The sequence below is a fragment of the Ceratina calcarata genome, unplaced genomic scaffold (genome assembly GCF_001652005.2).
Source record: "Ceratina calcarata isolate Rehan_Ccalc_2016 unplaced genomic scaffold, ASM165200v1 scaffold9, whole genome shotgun sequence".
NCBI classification, from domain to species: domain Eukaryota; kingdom Metazoa; phylum Arthropoda; class Insecta; order Hymenoptera; family Apidae; genus Ceratina; species Ceratina calcarata.
The window spans coordinates 62,800-81,709 of record NW_017180367.1 but is presented as its reverse complement, the minus strand read 5'-3'; the positions used below and the strand labels follow the sequence as shown (position 1 = coordinate 81,709).

Below are 18,910 nucleotides of genomic sequence, written 5' to 3'. Positions count from 1 at the left end.
TGGTTTTCGTTCCTTTCTCCATGCTTCTTGTTCATTCGCGGTAATTGAAGCTCCCTCTGTAACCTATCGCCAGCGTACAGAAGTAACGGGCCCTTCGGTATTTATTATGTATTTCTTTACAACCGACTCGTTGCCACGCTTTTTTATTCGCTTTTCCATTGTTCGACGATCGCGACGTCTAATTAGAGCCTCGTTGCGTAGGTACGCTTTTCAGCGATGAAATAAGGTATGGGCCAAGCTCCAATGTTAAAGCTGCTTCTGTCTTGACCATCTGGTTGTATTTCACCAGATAATGAAAAACTGTTCCTGCGGAGGTACGGAGTTATTTGTTTCAAAAATCGTTACTGACGTTATGCTCATTTTTGTCTGTTATAGAGAGGTACGACACCGCGTACGCCTGTGAGGGGAAAGTACTGTGGATCGAGTGCGGCGAGGGTAAATTAATTCACCTTATAAGGGCAAACTACGGGAGGTTCTCGATAACGATATGCAACGAGCACGGGAACACCGACTGGAGCGTCAACTGTATGTCGCCCAAGTCCTTCCGGGTGCTGAACAGCGAGTAAGTATACCGTACGATGATGAACATCCTTGTATCTCGCGTACACACCAACAACTGGTTCTAAACAATCACCCCTATACACACTTATCCTATGAAACGCGTCGAGGAACACCATGATGGCATCTAGCATCGAGTCGAATCGAATCCTTTGGAGAATCTTATCGATATCATCGAAAACGAGGAAAGGGTGGAAAGAATGAAAGAGAGACAGCAAAAATGGGAACGGTTCGCGTTGCCAAGTATTTTCTATCGTTAATGAGTCGACTAGCACCAATTAAAGGAGACGTTTGATCCGATCGCGCTTGTCACTTGGTCCCCGGGTTATCGAACGATCCGACTTTCCCATTGGATCGGTATCTACGCGCTACGAAGCGAGGCTTTTACGACCATCTCCGCTCGTGAGATATCCAGCATGACACCTGGAAATCTCTCGTTCGTTCTCCTAGCCAAGCGGGTAACGAGAAACGCTTCCTGAGAAACGGTGCCGTGCGCGTGTATATCGATCATAGTCTTTCGATGACCTTGGACGAAGAGCCGATCTATACGATCTATCCAAACGGATCTCGATCCGATCGCGCGCGGATCTCTGCCTCGGCAGCCAGAGTTACGCGTGTGATCGGACGGTTCGATGCGGGGAATGAAAAATTATTAACTGTCGAGTATGCGGAAATTCTCGTCGATTCCGTGGCGAGATGTTACGCTTCAACCGCATTATTATCGGATCTCGAACGTTATTGTCTTGCATTAGAACAGATTTTTGTCTTCTCGAGGTTTAACTTTGTACGATTAAAATAGAAATTATAAATAGCGTTTGAATAAAACTTTTTAAAGTGATATACCTGAAATTGTTAGTGCTATATACAGAAAAGTAATCGTATTCTTTCGGTGTATTGATCTTGAAAAAAATAAAAAGGAACTGAGGCCATCAGTTTTTCCTCGACGCCTCGCCATTCCTTTTCCATCCCTGTCCATCCACGGAAATGGAGCAAAGAGCATGGAGTCGAAATCGCGAGGAAATAAACGCAGAATACATATATATATATGTTACATATATATATATGTATTTATATACAATATATAAGTCCAGGGGAGGAGGGAAAATGAGGAAGGAGTGGGACGACTTCATATGGTCCGGCGAACTGGCCAATTGCTTGACCATTGAAGAGCGTATTTCGCAGTGGATCAGAGCGATAGGGAGAATCGCAAACTCAGCGGTCGCTTCTCTATCTCGGTCCTCGCGAACATCCACTCCATTTCCTCCGATCTCCTTCGAGGTCTCAGACATACATAAGCACGCAAGCACTCACATCCATAAATATGTATACACTTGCACATGAAATACATGTACAAACGACGTGGAATAAACGCGTTCACGCGTATTTTCGCGCGTCGTCTACGTCCCACGAGATTTTTTATCTCCAGATTCCCAGAGACATCCTATGGATTCCTATTTCTAGTCTTCATTCGTTTCTTTATTCCCTTGCCCTTTCTGTTATTTGAACGAAACGCGGCGATACCGGGAACCTGCCGCTTTCGTTGGTCCAGTCGTTCGATTCCGAGGAACGAAGCAAATAAAGAAGACGGAGAGGAAAGAGAGAAGACGATGGCGTGGGATTTCGTTGATCAGTCGCGACACGCGTTCCGTCATTGTGATTAATAGTTCGCTCGGCAGAAATTAGTTTCGCGAGAAACGCGGATCTTCTCCTGTTTCGACGACGGTGGTGGCGACGGCGATCAGCCGTGCTAGTAGCGTGAATAATTGGTAAAGATAATCGCGATGACGAATCGAAACCGTATCCATTAACGCTATCGCCGTTGGCGAACCGGTAGCGAACACGATCCCCGTTGTCTGTCACGACGCCGCCGGAGAAACGAGGTTGAAGAAAAAGAAACTCGGGAGAGAATAGAACGAGAGAACGGAAAAACGCCGTATAACGCGAAAGAATCACGGAGATGCTCGAATCGAAATAGGCACACCGCCATCGTCGTCGGGGGTTCGAGATACGTTTTCAGAAAAACGCATTTAAAGTTCCTGACGGCAACGGCGGCGGACTCGGTCTAAGGACCTCTTCTCTCCGGCTGCGGAGAAATAACTTTCGGATTAACTTTAAGTGGAGAACTTCCACGATGTTGCTTCCGCGGCTAAGTCGTACACACACGCGCGTTTGCCGCAGTAACTGTGTATAGATACGCATATCACGGTGACTTTCTACGCGTTCCGCGATACCAGGCAGAAGAGACCGATGTCAATTTAACTCGTTTTACGGAATCGATCGGGTAGATCACCTAGCTCGTCTGATCGCAATCACCAAGCTTCCCTGAACGCATACAGACGCATACATCTCTCTCTCTCTTTCTCTCTCTCCCCCTCTTTCCTGATTTCAGTTTTCCGCTCTTCAGGAATCGATCTAAACCACAGCGACCTTTTTCTTCTTCCTTAAAAAGTATATTCGCGGAACTCGGGAAGTTTTTTGTGTATACGGTTAATCAATATTAAATGGTGTACCGGTAAAAAGGATTCTGAGCAGAAAAATACTTTAATTATTTTCATACCAGATTGTATGGTTTTCCTGATTATCTCTTTTAGTTAAGTGTAAACGGAAATTAGGTACTTCTAATCTTGTACATTGATTCTTATCAACGATACAAAGTTTATCTAATTTCCATCTTAATTAATGATCTTATTGGAATCCTTGATTTTTGGTACACCATTCGGGAAGGCGTTTCTCTAAGTCGAGGATCAACTGCACAGGCAGCCTTTATTTTGTACGATTTTTCACGAGACGCAACTTTCGCTTATTTTCTCCTCCATTGTGTAATTCCTATATGGTCCTTTGTGATAACTGACCCGCTGTTACGTTTAAACTGCTCTTTTTCCTTTAACAACGAGGGTATGGTTTCGCGCAAGATGCGTCAAGTTCCATGAAAATTCATACGCATGTATGTACGTACATATACATACATCTCGCTTGGAACATTTACCGCTAGCTGGGTGTTTTGGTTTTTGCTCTTACTGTGTTTCGCTCCGGAAGATCCTTTGTCAAACGCGATCCCAGCGAATAACGAGACCTTGTTTCTGTCATTAACGCGTCGTCCGACAGCGTGAATCAGAGCTTTGTAACCTTTTCGTTAACGCATAAAAAATCCCGTTTATCCCGCTTCACGCTCTTGAAGTGTTTTGATTCCAATTTTATAGTCATATCAAATTACAAATCGGCATTATGTTTTTTAAGCAAATTTTTTATAAATTACACTGAACGTTTAAAATGTAACTTTGGAAATTACGAGCTTCAACACGCTTCATGTTTAAGATTCAAACGAGTTAGTCGACGCGTTATTTAAACTTCCTCTTTTAACATTTTACCTCTTTTCAGAGATAAACAAAATGGAGCAAGGTTGTCCTAAGTCAAAAAACTGATTAATAGTTTGAAACTTTAATCTCTCCCTTCTTTCTCGCAAGTTACACTCGCCAGTTTCTTTTAATGCTCTGTATAGTTACTGTCATTTCGGTGGTTTGTATCTCTCTTCCCTTCTAGCTACATTGGTCAGTCTCTCCTTATTCTTATTGATCTGTTAATATCTCTCCTGCCCAACACCGCGAGCTATTGCTGTTCTCACTTAGACTTTGAGAAAATTAACTTCCATTTTTGAAGCGATAATTAAGAATGCTGGACCAATAAAACAACCACTCATTTTAGTTCCCTTTATCAAAAGTTATCTAGGAAGTCAACGGTTCTTAATTTATTTTCGTCGTAAATGTACAGATAACCGAAGTTGAAGTAATAAATTTCGTTTAAATAGAGTGTGAAAGACTAAATTTTTCCGCTGACATAAGTCATGTAGTTGCAACGCAGAGAGCAACAGACATAGCAACCATATGAACTGTCCAAAAGATTTTTATTGTAATGCCGGTTAGTAGAGTTGTATCAAGATATAATATTTGCAAGGTCGAAGGCCGAAGGCGTTGTTAAAAGATTGAAAGTTACAAGTGAAAATAGGTTTTTGCGAATATTTGCAAAGGATAAAATAGCTTAAAATCGTAAACTGTACAACGTATGCCAAAGTCATTGAAATCAGAGAGGCGACCTGTATCTGTACATTTACCCATTTTTTTACAACAGTATATCAAAATTAAGAACCGTTGATCTAATTGCAAGTCACGCGCTATCGACTTCGCGCAGCGCGCCGCATAGTTGGAACGAGCGAACGAATCGGCGGCAGTGCAGCCCCGTTAGGAACAGATTTATCAGAGGGGTGGGTCAGGCACGTACGAGATTTAAGTGAATCCGGGAACGGAGGAGAACGGGGGCAGGGCTCGGCTTTGCCGGAGCGATTAATGAAATTGAACGGGACAGAGTCCGCGCGGCGAAACTCCGTCCGCGGAATTAATGACACGCGCGGCTCGCGTAACCGTGGAAATGTTCATTACACCCGTTGAGGAATGACGCGGCCGGTTACTGGATTTTCCTCTCTTAATCTGCCGCGCGGCGAGCAGGCGAGAGCAATTAGATCGGAAAAGAACGAGCAATTCACGGGGACCTGGTGCTCGCAGGAAAATTAGCTACATTTTATGTGTCGCGTTAACATCGAGCCAGCAATCTTACTTTCTTTAATCGGTTACCGAGTTTCGATTTTTATTATATACCACTGGTTCAGTTTTTCTCGCGGTGATTTATAAAGTAGGTATGCGTGTAATATTTATACTCTAGTAACCAGTTTGCGCGACTGTCCTTTCTGCTTCGTCCAACTGCGTTAACGCGATTGCTATTTATACATATAGTGACGCTTAACGATTGAGACACGAGGGTACGGGTTTCATATTCAGCTACTGACACAATGGACAGTAAAGTACAGGCGTGCTAAAACTATAACTAGATCGGTGACACAAATGTCTTTATTATTCGAGGCTTTCGTAAGACGTTTAACTGTACTTATATTTATTCTCGTCCATATAATATAGCCTGTAGTTGTGTCTTAATTTGAATAAACGTCTGGACTGGATTGAAATATGTATTTTCAGCGTCTGGTTTAATGGTCTGGAATTACAAATGACTACTTTGCAGTCGAATCTATTTATCAAGTTCTTTTTTCGTAATGGTATGAAAGGATAATCCAAAGTGGAAGTTTGAACATTTCTCGATCATACGTATAATAAGCAAACTGTGGATCTTATAAATTTATAGAAAAATTAAATGTACAGAAAATGTCGAGAGTATGCATAAACAATCTGTCCAAGAATACAGCAAATATAATACGCATGAATATTTATGAATTCTATAAAATTATTTTAAGGAAAACGTAGATTTCATTTTCTATAAAAATCTGCGATCTAGTAATAACACATTGGTTACGAAAAAGAGCTAAAAGCACGCGCGGCAAGGCTAGAATCCGTGGACCGAATTCGGACCTTCTGGGAACAGATTCTTTCCACAGGGTTGCGCAATCGCGGCGTAATTACATTGCGCTAATAGCCACTCGATGATTCGACTCTCGTCGTTGACTCGGGTCGACCGGGAAACCAGTTCGAAAACTTCACTTTGGTATCCTCGATCTTTCTTTTCTATCGTTTTTTCTCCTCTCTCTCGTTCATCACGATCGAACCGTAAACGAGTCATCGTTGAAATCCGTAGTTTTTTCCTGTTACCGTGCTTGATTAATGTTGTGAAGCATTAAAAAGAAGACATAAAAATTTACAATGAATTTTGGTAGTTCTTTAAATCGTCTTCGAAATTTTGAATATTTAACCAGTAAAGTAGAAATAAAAGATTCCATTGATTTATGTGATAGTTCTAAATATTCATCGTTTCTTATCTGATCGCGTTGAACTTGGATAATAATAATCAATGTAAAATCTCTTTACATTTGAAAATGATAATTCAACTGATTTTCGATTGCTTATTAGCTCGCGAATTAGTAACAAACGATCGACGAGATGAGGAAAAAAAAGAAAAAGACGAACGGGCACACATAGATTGAAACAAAAAGGGAGGGAGACAAGGATGGGGGTGTGTAAAAGGGATTCCTTCACGGTACGCGGTGGGAGTATGTTACGGCGTAATCGATCCGACGTAGATATATTAAACAATTTTACGATTCGTCATCGGGCTCGATGAGGATAATTAACCATAGCAGGGAAACGCGAAACGAACGTAATTTCGTGCCGCGATCGACCGCCGCTAACCTTCACCCACTACATAGCAAACAATTATGGGAATATCCCGCACGAATTGCTATCATACCCAGCCGGGTATTTATCGAAACACACCCACCTTGCTATCAGAAAAGGAGAGATAAAAAAAAAACAACGAAAAAGAACTTGGTTCCCTCGACGTAGTCTCAACGTTCTCATCGACGATAAACAAGTCTCGGTTCGCTATCGGCATTATATATAGAGGAGAATGGTAGCTAATGAAATGATCGCGGTACACGTCGTTCTCGCGAAAATGAAAAGGTTGTTCGTGTTTATCCTTCATTTTTCCCGTATACTTCTTCGTCACGACGGGGTCCCTCGCGTGTTTCGTCGGTAGTGAACACAGGGCTCGTACGAAAATCGAAAACATACCCGTAATTTTCCGTGGAAATGGCTCGCCGAGATCCCCATTCGCAAGTGCGTGATCTAGAATTATAGAGGCTCCGTACTCTACTGTTAGGACGTCTGGCAAACCCCAGTCAAAGAGGTTGAGAAGAATTCTAAAATCTAAATGTAAATGATTCTATAAATTTCTATTATCAGGGATGAATTAAATTCTGAGAACTTTTTAAATATACGTAGAATGGTGTCACACGTCGAATGAATCCAGAGTTCTGTACATTTATGAAGTTAGTACATACCTATATCGTTTGTTGAACAAGTTTGAAGGCAAAATCGACCGAAGCCGAATCGCGTTCGATTACGATGTTCGAAAAGCCAGCCGTTCCTTGAGCTAATTTCGTGCGAGGCGAAACGCTCGCTCCACAATAATACCATTTGCTCGAAATAAGCTGCGTCAATCTTTGCGCGATCCGATCGAAAATTACAACTCGTCACGCTGTTCCGTGTCATGCCTCGTCCGATTTTCTTTAATTCGATCAATCTGTATCTTTCGCATGCGCTATCCCTAGCTCAATTTGTCCCGGCTACGGATTTAACTCAGGCTAAATACAATCTCGAGAACTGCATTTGGAGTCGCATTAGACAAAATTAGTCTTTCATTCAAGCGAAAAAACGTTAATGTGATCGAAACTCGGTGACGCGGTTTTTCGATTTTCCGTTCTTCCATTTTCAAGATTGCTTCATTAATTTATATTTTTGTAATGAATTTTATTGATAGTCGATTCTCCGAATTTAATTATTTTAAAATCAAAAAGTTTATACTTTAATTTGAAAGTTTAGTGAACAATGAAGAATGAAAAGACAGTATAGTATAGCAGGAAATTAACAAGAAAATTCAGAACTGTTATATTGCAATTGCGAATGTAGGTAGTACTTAGGTATTTTCCTCCGAGTATAAGTTCCTCTAAATAAGTATATAATATCTGCACGTATCCAGGATGTGGCTGCGCGCCGCGCACACGGGCAATGTATCCTCAAGTTCTCTCGACAAAACTCGTTTAATCCCCCGACAGATTAAGAGGAAGAGACTCGAGAGAGTGGGAGAGAGCTCCCAGTTAGGTACTTAAAAGTATTCCAATCACGAGAACGCGGCGAAAGTCCGACGAATATTTCTCGTTACTTTACCACCCTTCCGGAACTGGGTTCGGCCGGGTGTGAGGATATGGGGTCGGAGAACGAACGCCGGGCTGGAAAAAGGGGCAGGCGGGGTGAAAACGAGCGAGAAGTTACGAGGGAGACGTAGGTACCTGGAACATCACCAGTCTGAGAGAACGAATTTTGTAGATACATACGTTACGCAACTGTACATAGATTGCACTTTCCGTGATATCCTTGCTCCATCTTGACACACAAGCGGACCAATTGCATGCCACAGGTTTATTATGTAATGTACTCTTGCAGGCTGCAGGAGAGTTGCTGGATGTGTTTGTGCAGCCGTTACAACCACGATCGTGTCGCTCCCGTTTTGTTTTAATCCGTTGCAACGCTTTGCGCTGGCCAGTTAGCGGATTCGCTGCAACGGCTCACTAAACGATTTCGTTAATTGATATTTCGTAATCGAGAGTCTTGATTATTCTTTCTTGCTCGTTGAGCACGAGTCGCCGAAGTACACGATCGTGGCGGTAATTGGAGAATTCGCAGAAGGGGATTTTCAATCGTATAACGTTTCTCAAATAAGAAATTATAAAGGTTACGGTTTCTTTCTCTGTTTTTCATTATGTTCGCGCGTTAAAATCTCCTTCTGCGGCGCTACTATTCCAGGTATAATTCTTAATGGAAAGGACAAAAGACAATATTATATATATATATATATACTTATACTTTATATATAAAAGAACGCCACGTGTGCTGCCATGGATCTTTTTCCCTTTACTCTTATCACCGATTCCGGAATGCTGCAAAGAGATGGTCCTGTGTTGTGTTCTCTTGTATCTCCACCTCTTACGTAATAATCGTCGTTACACTCGTCCTTGTGGTGTCTCTGCGATGAAAAATTTAATTCCTATGGGGAAAATTCTTTTCTGCAACCAGAGGCTTTTTCGTCGACATTTATCACATCTTTTCGTCTCACGGCAATCACAGACTCAGATCAATTTTTCCTCTGGAGACAGGTACTGCACTGAAAAATCTTGCTATCCATTTTTGCTTCATTCAAGCTATCCGTGCGAGACTCTGTGAATTTTCATTTCGCGAGACATTAAATTGGAAAATCTCGCGTTAAAGCGTCGAAACGAAGGTAAAGATTGATTTTCGTTGAAGGAAAAACATCGATACCGACTCGATCGAGAAAACGCGATAGAATTTAATGCCGAAAACGAGAACTCGTTTATCAGTCTCGTTTACGCTGAAACAAGTATGAAATTACATGGCATCGGCATCGCGACGACACGTTCAGCTATGGTCAACGAGTCGCAGCGCGGCGTTTGGCTCACAAAACGAGCGGATCGAAACGGTCCTTATTGCGGAGCGTTCTTTAGACTTCAGTCAACGCGAAATCGATTAAATCACTTGTTTTAACCGAAGTAAATTATAAATAGCTTTTATCTTGTTGCAATCTTCTCATGTGCGGTATTATGTGTTCCCATTTTCATTTGCACTGTTCAGCAAAATCAGAAAAAAATGTTTCATTAGTCACAAGGCAAAAATGTTCCAATTTAGTCTTCTATTTCATGGAACATCAATCGAATTAGATGATGCATTGATTAGAGTTTTATTCGTTGATACAATTTATCAATAACCAATTATGGTTTCTTAAGACGGGAGGATTGAAAGAATATCGATCCACCTCCCGGAGATATTTCCTTTTGGCTTGTCATCGTGCGTGACGCGGTAATGATCGTTCGCGAAGGCGGCTGCCCCAGTCTCAAACGAGAGTGAATCCGTTCGTGTTTCTCAAAGCGACCAATTTTCGACGCCACGCCGTCCCGCACCCTTTTACCCGGTGAACGGTTCCTTTTTGCACCGGATCGTTCACCTCGCTCGCGTCCAGAATTCGCGAGGATCACGCTCGGACCTCGTGTCTGTCGTGAAACGGTCAAAGAGAAACGGTGTTCCCCGGAACGTGATTTTTCGGTAGTTCGGTCTCGGCCCTTCTCGCAAAGGGTTTCGCGCTGTTCCAACCGAGCTTGGCTTGCACAAAGAAATTCTTTCGCCGCGTCCGATTAAAAAGTCACGCGAGTCTCGATATTCCGAAACGAGAAACGAGCCTCGCCGTTTCTCTGTTGTCTGTCCATACGCGTGTTTCGAGTTTCGAACGACGACAGTTTCCGAACGTAGGCGTGACTCGACTCGCGTTACATCCTCGTATCGCGATTCCGCGCAAATACGACCACGCTGCCCCAAAACGATTTTTCATGATCTTCCTCCCGGGCGTGCCATTAATCGATCTTTCGCCGATACCACGAGAGCGCCAATCGTACGGCGTGTTCGATTAATTTCGAGCGAGTGAAACCGCGCCGCGCCGTTCGATCAATCGCGTCCCGTTTTATGTTCTCGTCTCTCACCGCGATCTGCCAACGCTTCCTGTCGATGGCGGTCGTGTTTCCGGCTAAAACTTAATCCATGTTGGCGCGGCGCGGCGTGTCACGTGGACCTTCATTTCGCGTGGCCATTTTCTGCGCGAATGGCGCTTTCGTGTCGCCTAATCGACTGGCGCTCGATCGATGATCGGTCGAGAGATATTTCGGTGAATAATTGCATTTATAACATGATTTTTTTCGATCGCTAATAATAACTATCGACTTTACAAAAGTTACTTATGAATTGTTATTTAGACACGAAACGTTTTATTAGAGAACAGTCCGTTGAATTATCAATGAAAGTCATTTGATAAAATGGTTAAGCGAAAATATATTTGCTTTTATCTCGAACGGAATATCCATTGAAATGAATTAAGTAATCTACGTAAATATGAGACTGAATATCAGATGTGATCTGATTTTATGCTTGACGTTAAATAAAATATGAAATCGTTACTATCATTAACTTGGTGGATATCAAATATCGTTTTCTTGAAATACAACAGACATAGAATATTGATCTGTGGAATATTATTTAACAATTACCCAATTCTGTCTATTGGCTTTTATAATAATAGTACTTAACAATTCCAAGTACAATCCGATTATAGAAAACCAGCCAATATCTAAATTATCATAGTGATCACTAAATGTAATATCTTCTAATAAAATTATAATGTTTTTAATATTAGTTTTGCTAAAATATAAATTATTTCCAATCGAGTTATCCGACGTTTAGTTTGATTCGTAATTGTAAACAATGAGAAAAGACATTATAAATGATTCTGGACTGGAAAAGTTAAATTTAAAAAACGTTTCGTATGCACGAACCTAATATTAAATAAGCTTAATTGTCAAAGTTCGTACAAGAGTTCACTTGTCCGTGAGAACGTATTCAGTAGAACCCGGTGAAGTGAAGTGTCGCGTGACAGTAGAACGACGGCATGGCGCGACGGTCGTTCCCTTCGCCGTTATTAAACGCTAGGTGCATAAATAAGGATATCGTAAATCATCGGGCAGAATTTTAGATACGAGAAAATCGTAGGTTCTCGAGCTATCATTTGAATAAACTTTTGCGAAAGACTTTAACTCCGAGTTTTATTTAGCAGTTAGATCGAATCGGTGATTTTTAATGCCACATCCCCGCTGCCTGAAGGGGAAGCTAATTTTTTAATCGTTTCCTCTCTTTGATGTTGAAAGAAGAATTTTATCGTTTGCAAATTTAATTGTTTCTGACGAGTATCTACTATTTCTAACTACGCGTTGTTACCTTCGCTTCCGTTTGTTCATCATTTGAAATCGGCCAGTGATATATTAAAACGAGGCGAGGAATTGCGGTGTACACAGCAGCTACCAATCCATTTTATATGTATAATGCAAATAGGGCTGGTGGTTGAACGCGTTTAAGTTCCCGAATGAACTATAGCCTTAGTTAAGGTAGCTCGATAGCATTTGCAAAACATATACGATTTTTAATACAAGTTGAATTAAACAATAGTTAAAGTTCCGAACTTTCATTTTCCGTAAAGATAATATAGATTTTCCGTGAAAATTGCTTAAAGAAATGCATTACAAAATTCTTATTTTTAAAGCGGGAGTTTATGGAAACTTTTGAATAAATGTCTCGTAAATATACATTTAATAATGAAATTTTCACTTCATATCATTATTTTGAAATAAGCCCATTGTATGGCCCTCTCTTGATACGTTACCCAAATAGCGAGCTATCTTAAACAATTTCGCGAAACAATAGTCCAAACTATTTTACGATTCTCTTTTGGAAACTTTTTCATTCCTTTCTAATTAAAAACTTGTTCACAACTTAATCAGTGCAGATAGATTACTTTCTTTGGGTTATATTTCTGTACAAATAACTATCGATGCTATTATCGGGCAACTATATACTCCCTCTGGCTCTTCCAATGGGAATATCATTGAAAATATCAATATACAAGAATGTTATTAAAGCTAGAGGAAACGAGAGCGTATCGAAATTGAAATTTGAATACAGTGCGAGCTCTTTGTAACACGTAAAACGGTCATTAAACTCGCGTAGAGTCTATCAAAAGTTTCATGCATAGATTATACTCGTTTCTTCGTAACGAGAGGGGCAATTCGATGGGAAAAAAATTGCTCGGTGGGTTTCGAACTTCTTTTTCGTGCGCCGAATACGTCTGGCCCGACGAGAAAAAATAACAGTGGCTGGCCCGCGTAAGTGACAGGGTGAGTCGTGAACCGGTCGGAACGTATTAAATTCCACGCGAGACGGAAACCCCAGTGAATCATCGTGAAATCGATGATTAAAGCACCACGAGCACCGGGTCGTGCAAACACGACCAGATGGATACGAGCGATGAGAACGAGGAAGGGAAGGGGTTGCAGGCAGGCAGGCATGGGGTGGAAAGGAAACCAAAGGCCTTAATAACGAGCGGCGCAACATCCGCGAAATGGCGATTTTTCGTGTTCACTCGTAGTTTATCCGTCTGAAATTACGTTTACCCTTGCCCGGTGCGGTGGTTTTTGCTCGGTGACGGTAGGGGGTGGCGCGCGTGCAAGGAGGACGATCGCTGACGAAATCGGTGGCGCGAGGCGACGATGTTACCGCAACACGAACGAGAAAAGACGTGCAGTGATAATGTGTTCAAAACTATTTGTATAATTTCGACTTCCAGTACAAATCGTTTAAAGAAACTTATTTTTTACACAATTTTTTATCTATTGAATCAGTTGAGTAACTGTGAGAATTGGCCTATAATAAAAGTATTAGTATATCGTGAAACGATATTACATTATGATCATTATAATTCGATCTTCAATCAAAGAAGACTATTGTTGAAATAAAGTCACGACAGCATTCATTGTGAGAAGCTAACGGGGGATGAAAAATTCATTGCTTTCCCTTTTTTATAGTAGGATGTTTTAATATATTAAAGTGATTAGAGTAACTTTAACGAGAGATTGTGACTTTGAGGGAGATTTAGGTGAAACGGGTGGGAAAGGTGAATCGAGCCGGATTGTCGATAACAGGAACGCTTCGGTCCCGCTTTCTCCCCCCGTAACATAGTAATCTACGAGCGGGGCCAATTACGTGGAGTAACCAGAAGTTCCCGGTGGCCTGTCGATACACGCCATTCGAATCACGACAAATTGACGTGGCCCGGCCTTCAGTAAAGTCAACGGGAATCCCGCCCTCTCTTCCGAGATCGATTGTCGCCGCGTTGTACCCGCCGCGCGAATTAATCCTTCCACCTCGAAGGAACGTTTTCACTTTTTCACGTTTCTTCCTCACGTCGTGCTACTAGAAAATCCGTGTTTCGATCCGCTGCATCGAAGGGGAAAAAATGTTTCCAGGCGATGGAACGGGGAATGCTTCGCTAGGGGAGTTAGGCAGAATTTTCGCGTGCGCGAATGCAGAGGCCGCTTAATCCCCCGAAATAGTTGCTACAACCGGGGACCGATAACGGGTCGTGTGTGGTCTTTGCACCTGTACACAGCACGGCCAACAATGGGCCGTGCGCTCGCTTTAATGGCTCGCATCCGATCGAGATTAAACCGTGCTCACCTTGCGAATCTAAGACTACCTAACCGCGTGTATTATGCAGAAAGGATGCGACCGGCTCGGGTTAACGTGCCTGCTAACGCCCAACCATCGCCGACGCTATAAAGTTACTTTACATTTGAACACTTGCTCAAGGGTTTTTAGTCTTGGACTTATAAAGCACGTTACTGTGTTGCTAGTATTACAATTTATTTTCGAATGGGGCTTGAACCGTGGCGTAAATGAGGAAAAAGAGAAAAATAAAACAGACAGTATTTAATCGGGACCGGGAAGATTGAGTCTACTTGAAAACACAGTCGCGCACGAACTCTAAAGCATCAATTAATACACGTTTCGATGGTAGCTGATGGTTAAGTCGAGCGCACTTCCGCGTCATCGATCGGTTCGTTACCGTGACGGCGCGGTGTGACGTTTCTCTCTTTTCCCATTTCTTGTTCCCGCGTCAACGGGATTTTTATAATAGCATTAAAAAAGGGAGAAGAACAGCATCTAGTCGTCCCAATTGGGAGACGAGAGAAAGGTCGAGTTTAATTCATCGATTTATTTTTAATGGAAGGATTTTGTTTTAAGAGGCGAAAGCTTCTTTTCCCTTGATAAGGTGATTACAGTTTCGCTTTAAATCAAACGACCGAGCGATTTGCGCGAACGACGATGCAACATTGTCGAGATTAAAAACAAGCGAAAACATCTTTGAAGTGACTTGAGATTTGAAAATAAGTAGAAAATCTTGCCTACTCTCGCGGTAGTCCTAGTGGAAACGCAGTCGTCATCTCGCTCGACGCGAACCGCGCTTTCTCGTTCCATTGTACTTTGTGAAGAGACAAAGCTTTGTGCAAGTCCCCCTCCGCGAATCCGGCAATAAGGTATTCTTTAACGAACAAGTCTCTCGTAAAGTACTGCACAGAAAACCGGGGGATCGCAATGTAGAGTAGAATTCCCTTCTCGAAAGTTTACTATTTCGTCAGACCGATAGTTTGTTTGACCGTATTCTAAGAGTACCACGAGACAAAACTACGCTTGGCAAATTTTCTCTTTCTCAACACGAAAAGAGGACGTTATACCATCTGCAATCTTCATTTAGTACACTTCAATTTTTTTTAACAGCAGATTCATTATATCATAGAATTGTTACAATATCATTCATTTGTTCAGTGTAAATATACTAAAAAAATATAAAAAACTATTTGATCCGTTTGACACTATGACGTATTACTATCATATATAAATGTAGTTCCGGTTAAAAATTTGAGGAACTCCTGTTACAGAGAGGAAAAAAAAAATGTTGCTGTTTGGGTATGTCCTGAACGTGCTTGAATGTAGGACAGGGTTTCAATTTTCTGCATGACACTCGTACATACATACATATGTACTATACCTGTAAATACACGCCGTGGTGCCATTAACACGGAATAATTGACGCACGACACCGGGCGAGTTTCGAGTTCATCTGTCCTTTACCACAGAACGCATACTGCGCTTTTAGAAACTACTGCAAATCCCTGTTTCTACTAACTCACATTGTCCTGTTGTCACTTGCTAACACGCGTACCTCGTCAGTATCGATCATTTCTTGTTACTAACCATTTCCCGTGAACGCTACTCGCGGCTCGTTCGAAAGTCGAATTCGAGTGATTCGAAGATAAAAATGAAAAATCTAGTAAAACGTTTGGAAGTGATTTTTGGTAAATTGCCTATCGAGCTTTCGTAGTTCGAGTAGAGGAAACTTCGGAAGGAAGAGAACGAGAAGTAGTTCACCTCTCATCGGCGCCATTGATTCTCGTTAGAGAAATTCATTCCATTGAATCTTCGCGACTCGTCATTGGTCCCCAAGGGGTGACGTTCTTGCTCACGTGACAATTGCAGGTGCAATTATCGTAATTCCTGTTCGGTGGACGTGCGCAGCGACATTTTCGAAGAGGACCCGTGTCCCGGAACCGGAAAATACATCGAGGCGCAGTACTATTGTCTAGGTTTGTGAATATTTTTCTTTTCGACGAATTTCCCTTCGTTGCCGACGCGCGATTACAGTTTCACAATTTTTCCAAGATTTCATTCACGATTTTATACGACGTATAGTATGAAAAACAGAAAAAGAAAATCGTTTAAGAGTCTTGGAAGAAGTCGTGAACTATCGAGGTGATAAAAAAGGAGCGAAAGGTGCGAACTTGGTCGAAAAAGTCTCTCGATTGCTTCCTCCGAGCATCCGATGTTGGTAAAAAAAAATAAGGGGACAGGATCCATGGTTCTAGTACACTTTGGTAAGGGTGTACGTTTATCATGTTAACCGGCGCTATCGAAAACCCAGGTGCAACGACCAGCAGAACTGCAGCATTGTTGCGTCGACGCTGCAATTCGGCGATCCCTGTCCCAACACGCACAAGTACCTCGAGGCGCATTATCGTTGCGTGTCCGGTAAGTAAGACTCTTCCATTTATGTAACCGCGCGGTCATCTCTTCTTAATATCTCTGTACCATTTATCGTGTATCGTTTATTCTATGTACGGTATTTCATAGATACTGGAGGAGAATCGCATAGGCGCCGACTTCGCGATCGTTTTTATACCTTAAGCTAAAAATCGCTTATCAGGGATAGAATATCGCATCTGTTGCCAAATATTATAACAAAGTCATTTCACTTTCTTAGTTTCGTATAAAACCGTTAGTGTTTTCAGTGTATAAGTAATTCGAAAAATTACTAATTATTCTATAATAAAAAATTTCAAATATCTCACATAGAAATTCATATTCAACATGGAAAGATTGAAGCGTTTCCTTTTTCTTTACCGACACACGCATTCGTAGAGAACAATTGCAATTTCGCTTGGAGAGTCGAGACTATTCGTGGTTGATTTTTTATCAAACAGATTAAAGTGAGCTTGATAGTTGTCCGCTAGAATCGATTAGAATTTCCCGAAGCCGGCGCTTATGATTCATGTTGCCCACGTAACTGCGAGCCCGTGTCCCGATAAAGATCTTCCAGCGGGTTGCATCGCCTATGCACTCTCGAGACAGACGAAGTATAAAACGGAGAAAAGAAAAGATGGGGAGTCAAGAGAAGACAGAGAAAAAGAGAGGAGAGAGAATGGAGGTGGAAGACGTGATCTTTGCGATCGAGAAATCGATCGTAGGGATCGGTTTCGCGAACGAACACGCGGCTGGGCGTTTAACTTTCTGACGTGTTTCGGACCCTAATGAAACTTTTCCATACTCTTAATAAAAGGCGAAGAGAAACAGAGAGAGCATCATCGCTTCGAGCATCGATCGTTCGGCTCGATGATACTGCGCATCGACCTCGACGCGACGTACCGCTTTATTGTGAATCTACATACGTCACGTTTTCAATTAATTTACCTGCGATCAGTTATTAAATAGCCGTATCAGTTTCACTGCTGGTTGTTCGCCTACTCATAACGCAGCTCGAGCTTTCGCAATCTTAAAATTATAAGCGGCTTGACATTTCCATTCGATTCGTGGAAACGTAACTTTCACTGCGAGGCAGTCTACCCTATTCATTAAACAATCACACCGTTTCTTGTTAGATCCTATTGTTGGATAAATTCCTGCAATTTATCAAATATGCCAGAGATCATATCTCATAGCTTTAGATTTACAATTGTACATACACTCTTAAAAAACTGACAAGTGAGTCATTGTATTCATCAAGATTATAACTTCAATATTGCAATCGTCATAAGTTTGGCTACTTTAGACGTTCGAACAAGCTTACCTGGCGCCAAGAGATTGAAGTAACTTTTACGATATTAATGTTTACTGGTCACGATCTATCGAACAGCTGGCCAACAACATAATCAGTTGTCAGGCCATAAACTGTCAACCCTCTCTTCTTTTCTGTTAACTTTTCGCGATTTGCAACGCCTCGTCTTCGCCGTGATCGATATCCAGGGACCTCGATAGATCAGTCCCGGGGCACAGGCATATTCGAGAGAGGGAGTAAGGGATCTGCTGGTAGCCCCGATATACCACGAGCGAGGAAGCCTCCTAAACCGTTTCTCTCTCTGTCTCTCCGTCTCTTTCCCTGTCTCTTTCGATCGTCTCCGTACGTGCATATGATCGTCTTGCTCTCAGCGTAGCCGACTATCGTAACGGACATCGGCGACGTCCGGTATTTTACCTTATCGCCAACCCCTTCGGCCAATAAAGATGACCCCTATAGAGATAGTGCCGCGAAATACGCGGACCATCCCGTTCAGGGATTAACTGCCGTCGCCATCTTGGGTTAAAGATCGTTTTCTCCTCTTAGGCTAGATATAGCCGCGATATCGGTGCACGAAGGTAGGCTAATCTCGTCGCTCGGGCTTCGACTCAGGCTCGCATACGTTTTCGGGAATATTTCTGTCCCAATCGATGTGGACGTCACGATATTGTCTCAACAAACATCAGGACCATAGGACGTCCGTCTGTTATGAAACCTGTATATCCTAGGTACAACAATTCTGAAATGGACTTGGACGGCTCCGGCCGTGCCGATGGCGATTGTCCGTTTCAGAGAATATCCGCTAGCATAATCAAACATACATACATTCGCGATATTGGCAGCCCAATTTATGAAATACGTTTTAAATGTAAAAATGTTGAAATGTTGAATTGAAATTAACTTGCAAAAGACCAAATACAAATCTATTGAGTTACGAACATAAGAGAGAGAGAGAGGGAATGAT

The 18,910-nt window shown here is 42.1% G+C and overlaps 1 protein-coding gene across 8 annotated transcripts in view; it reads left to right on the top strand.

Moving 5' to 3' along the window:
- Nucleotides 1-18,910, top strand: part of LOC108631405 (latrophilin Cirl) — a 338,358-nt gene that overhangs the window by 299,244 nt on the left and 20,204 nt on the right. For 7 of the 8 annotated variants that reach the window (XM_018035309.2, XM_018035310.2, XM_018035306.2 and 4 more), the window contains 2 exons: nucleotides 376-562; nucleotides 16,537-16,643. In XM_018035309.2, the coding sequence (XP_017890798.1) occupies nucleotides 376-562; nucleotides 16,537-16,643 (294 nt within the window). Of the gene's footprint in view, nucleotides 1-375; nucleotides 563-16,094; nucleotides 16,202-16,536; nucleotides 16,644-18,910 lie in introns of all 8 variants that reach the window. The other variant, XM_018035308.2, reaches the window with a different exon arrangement.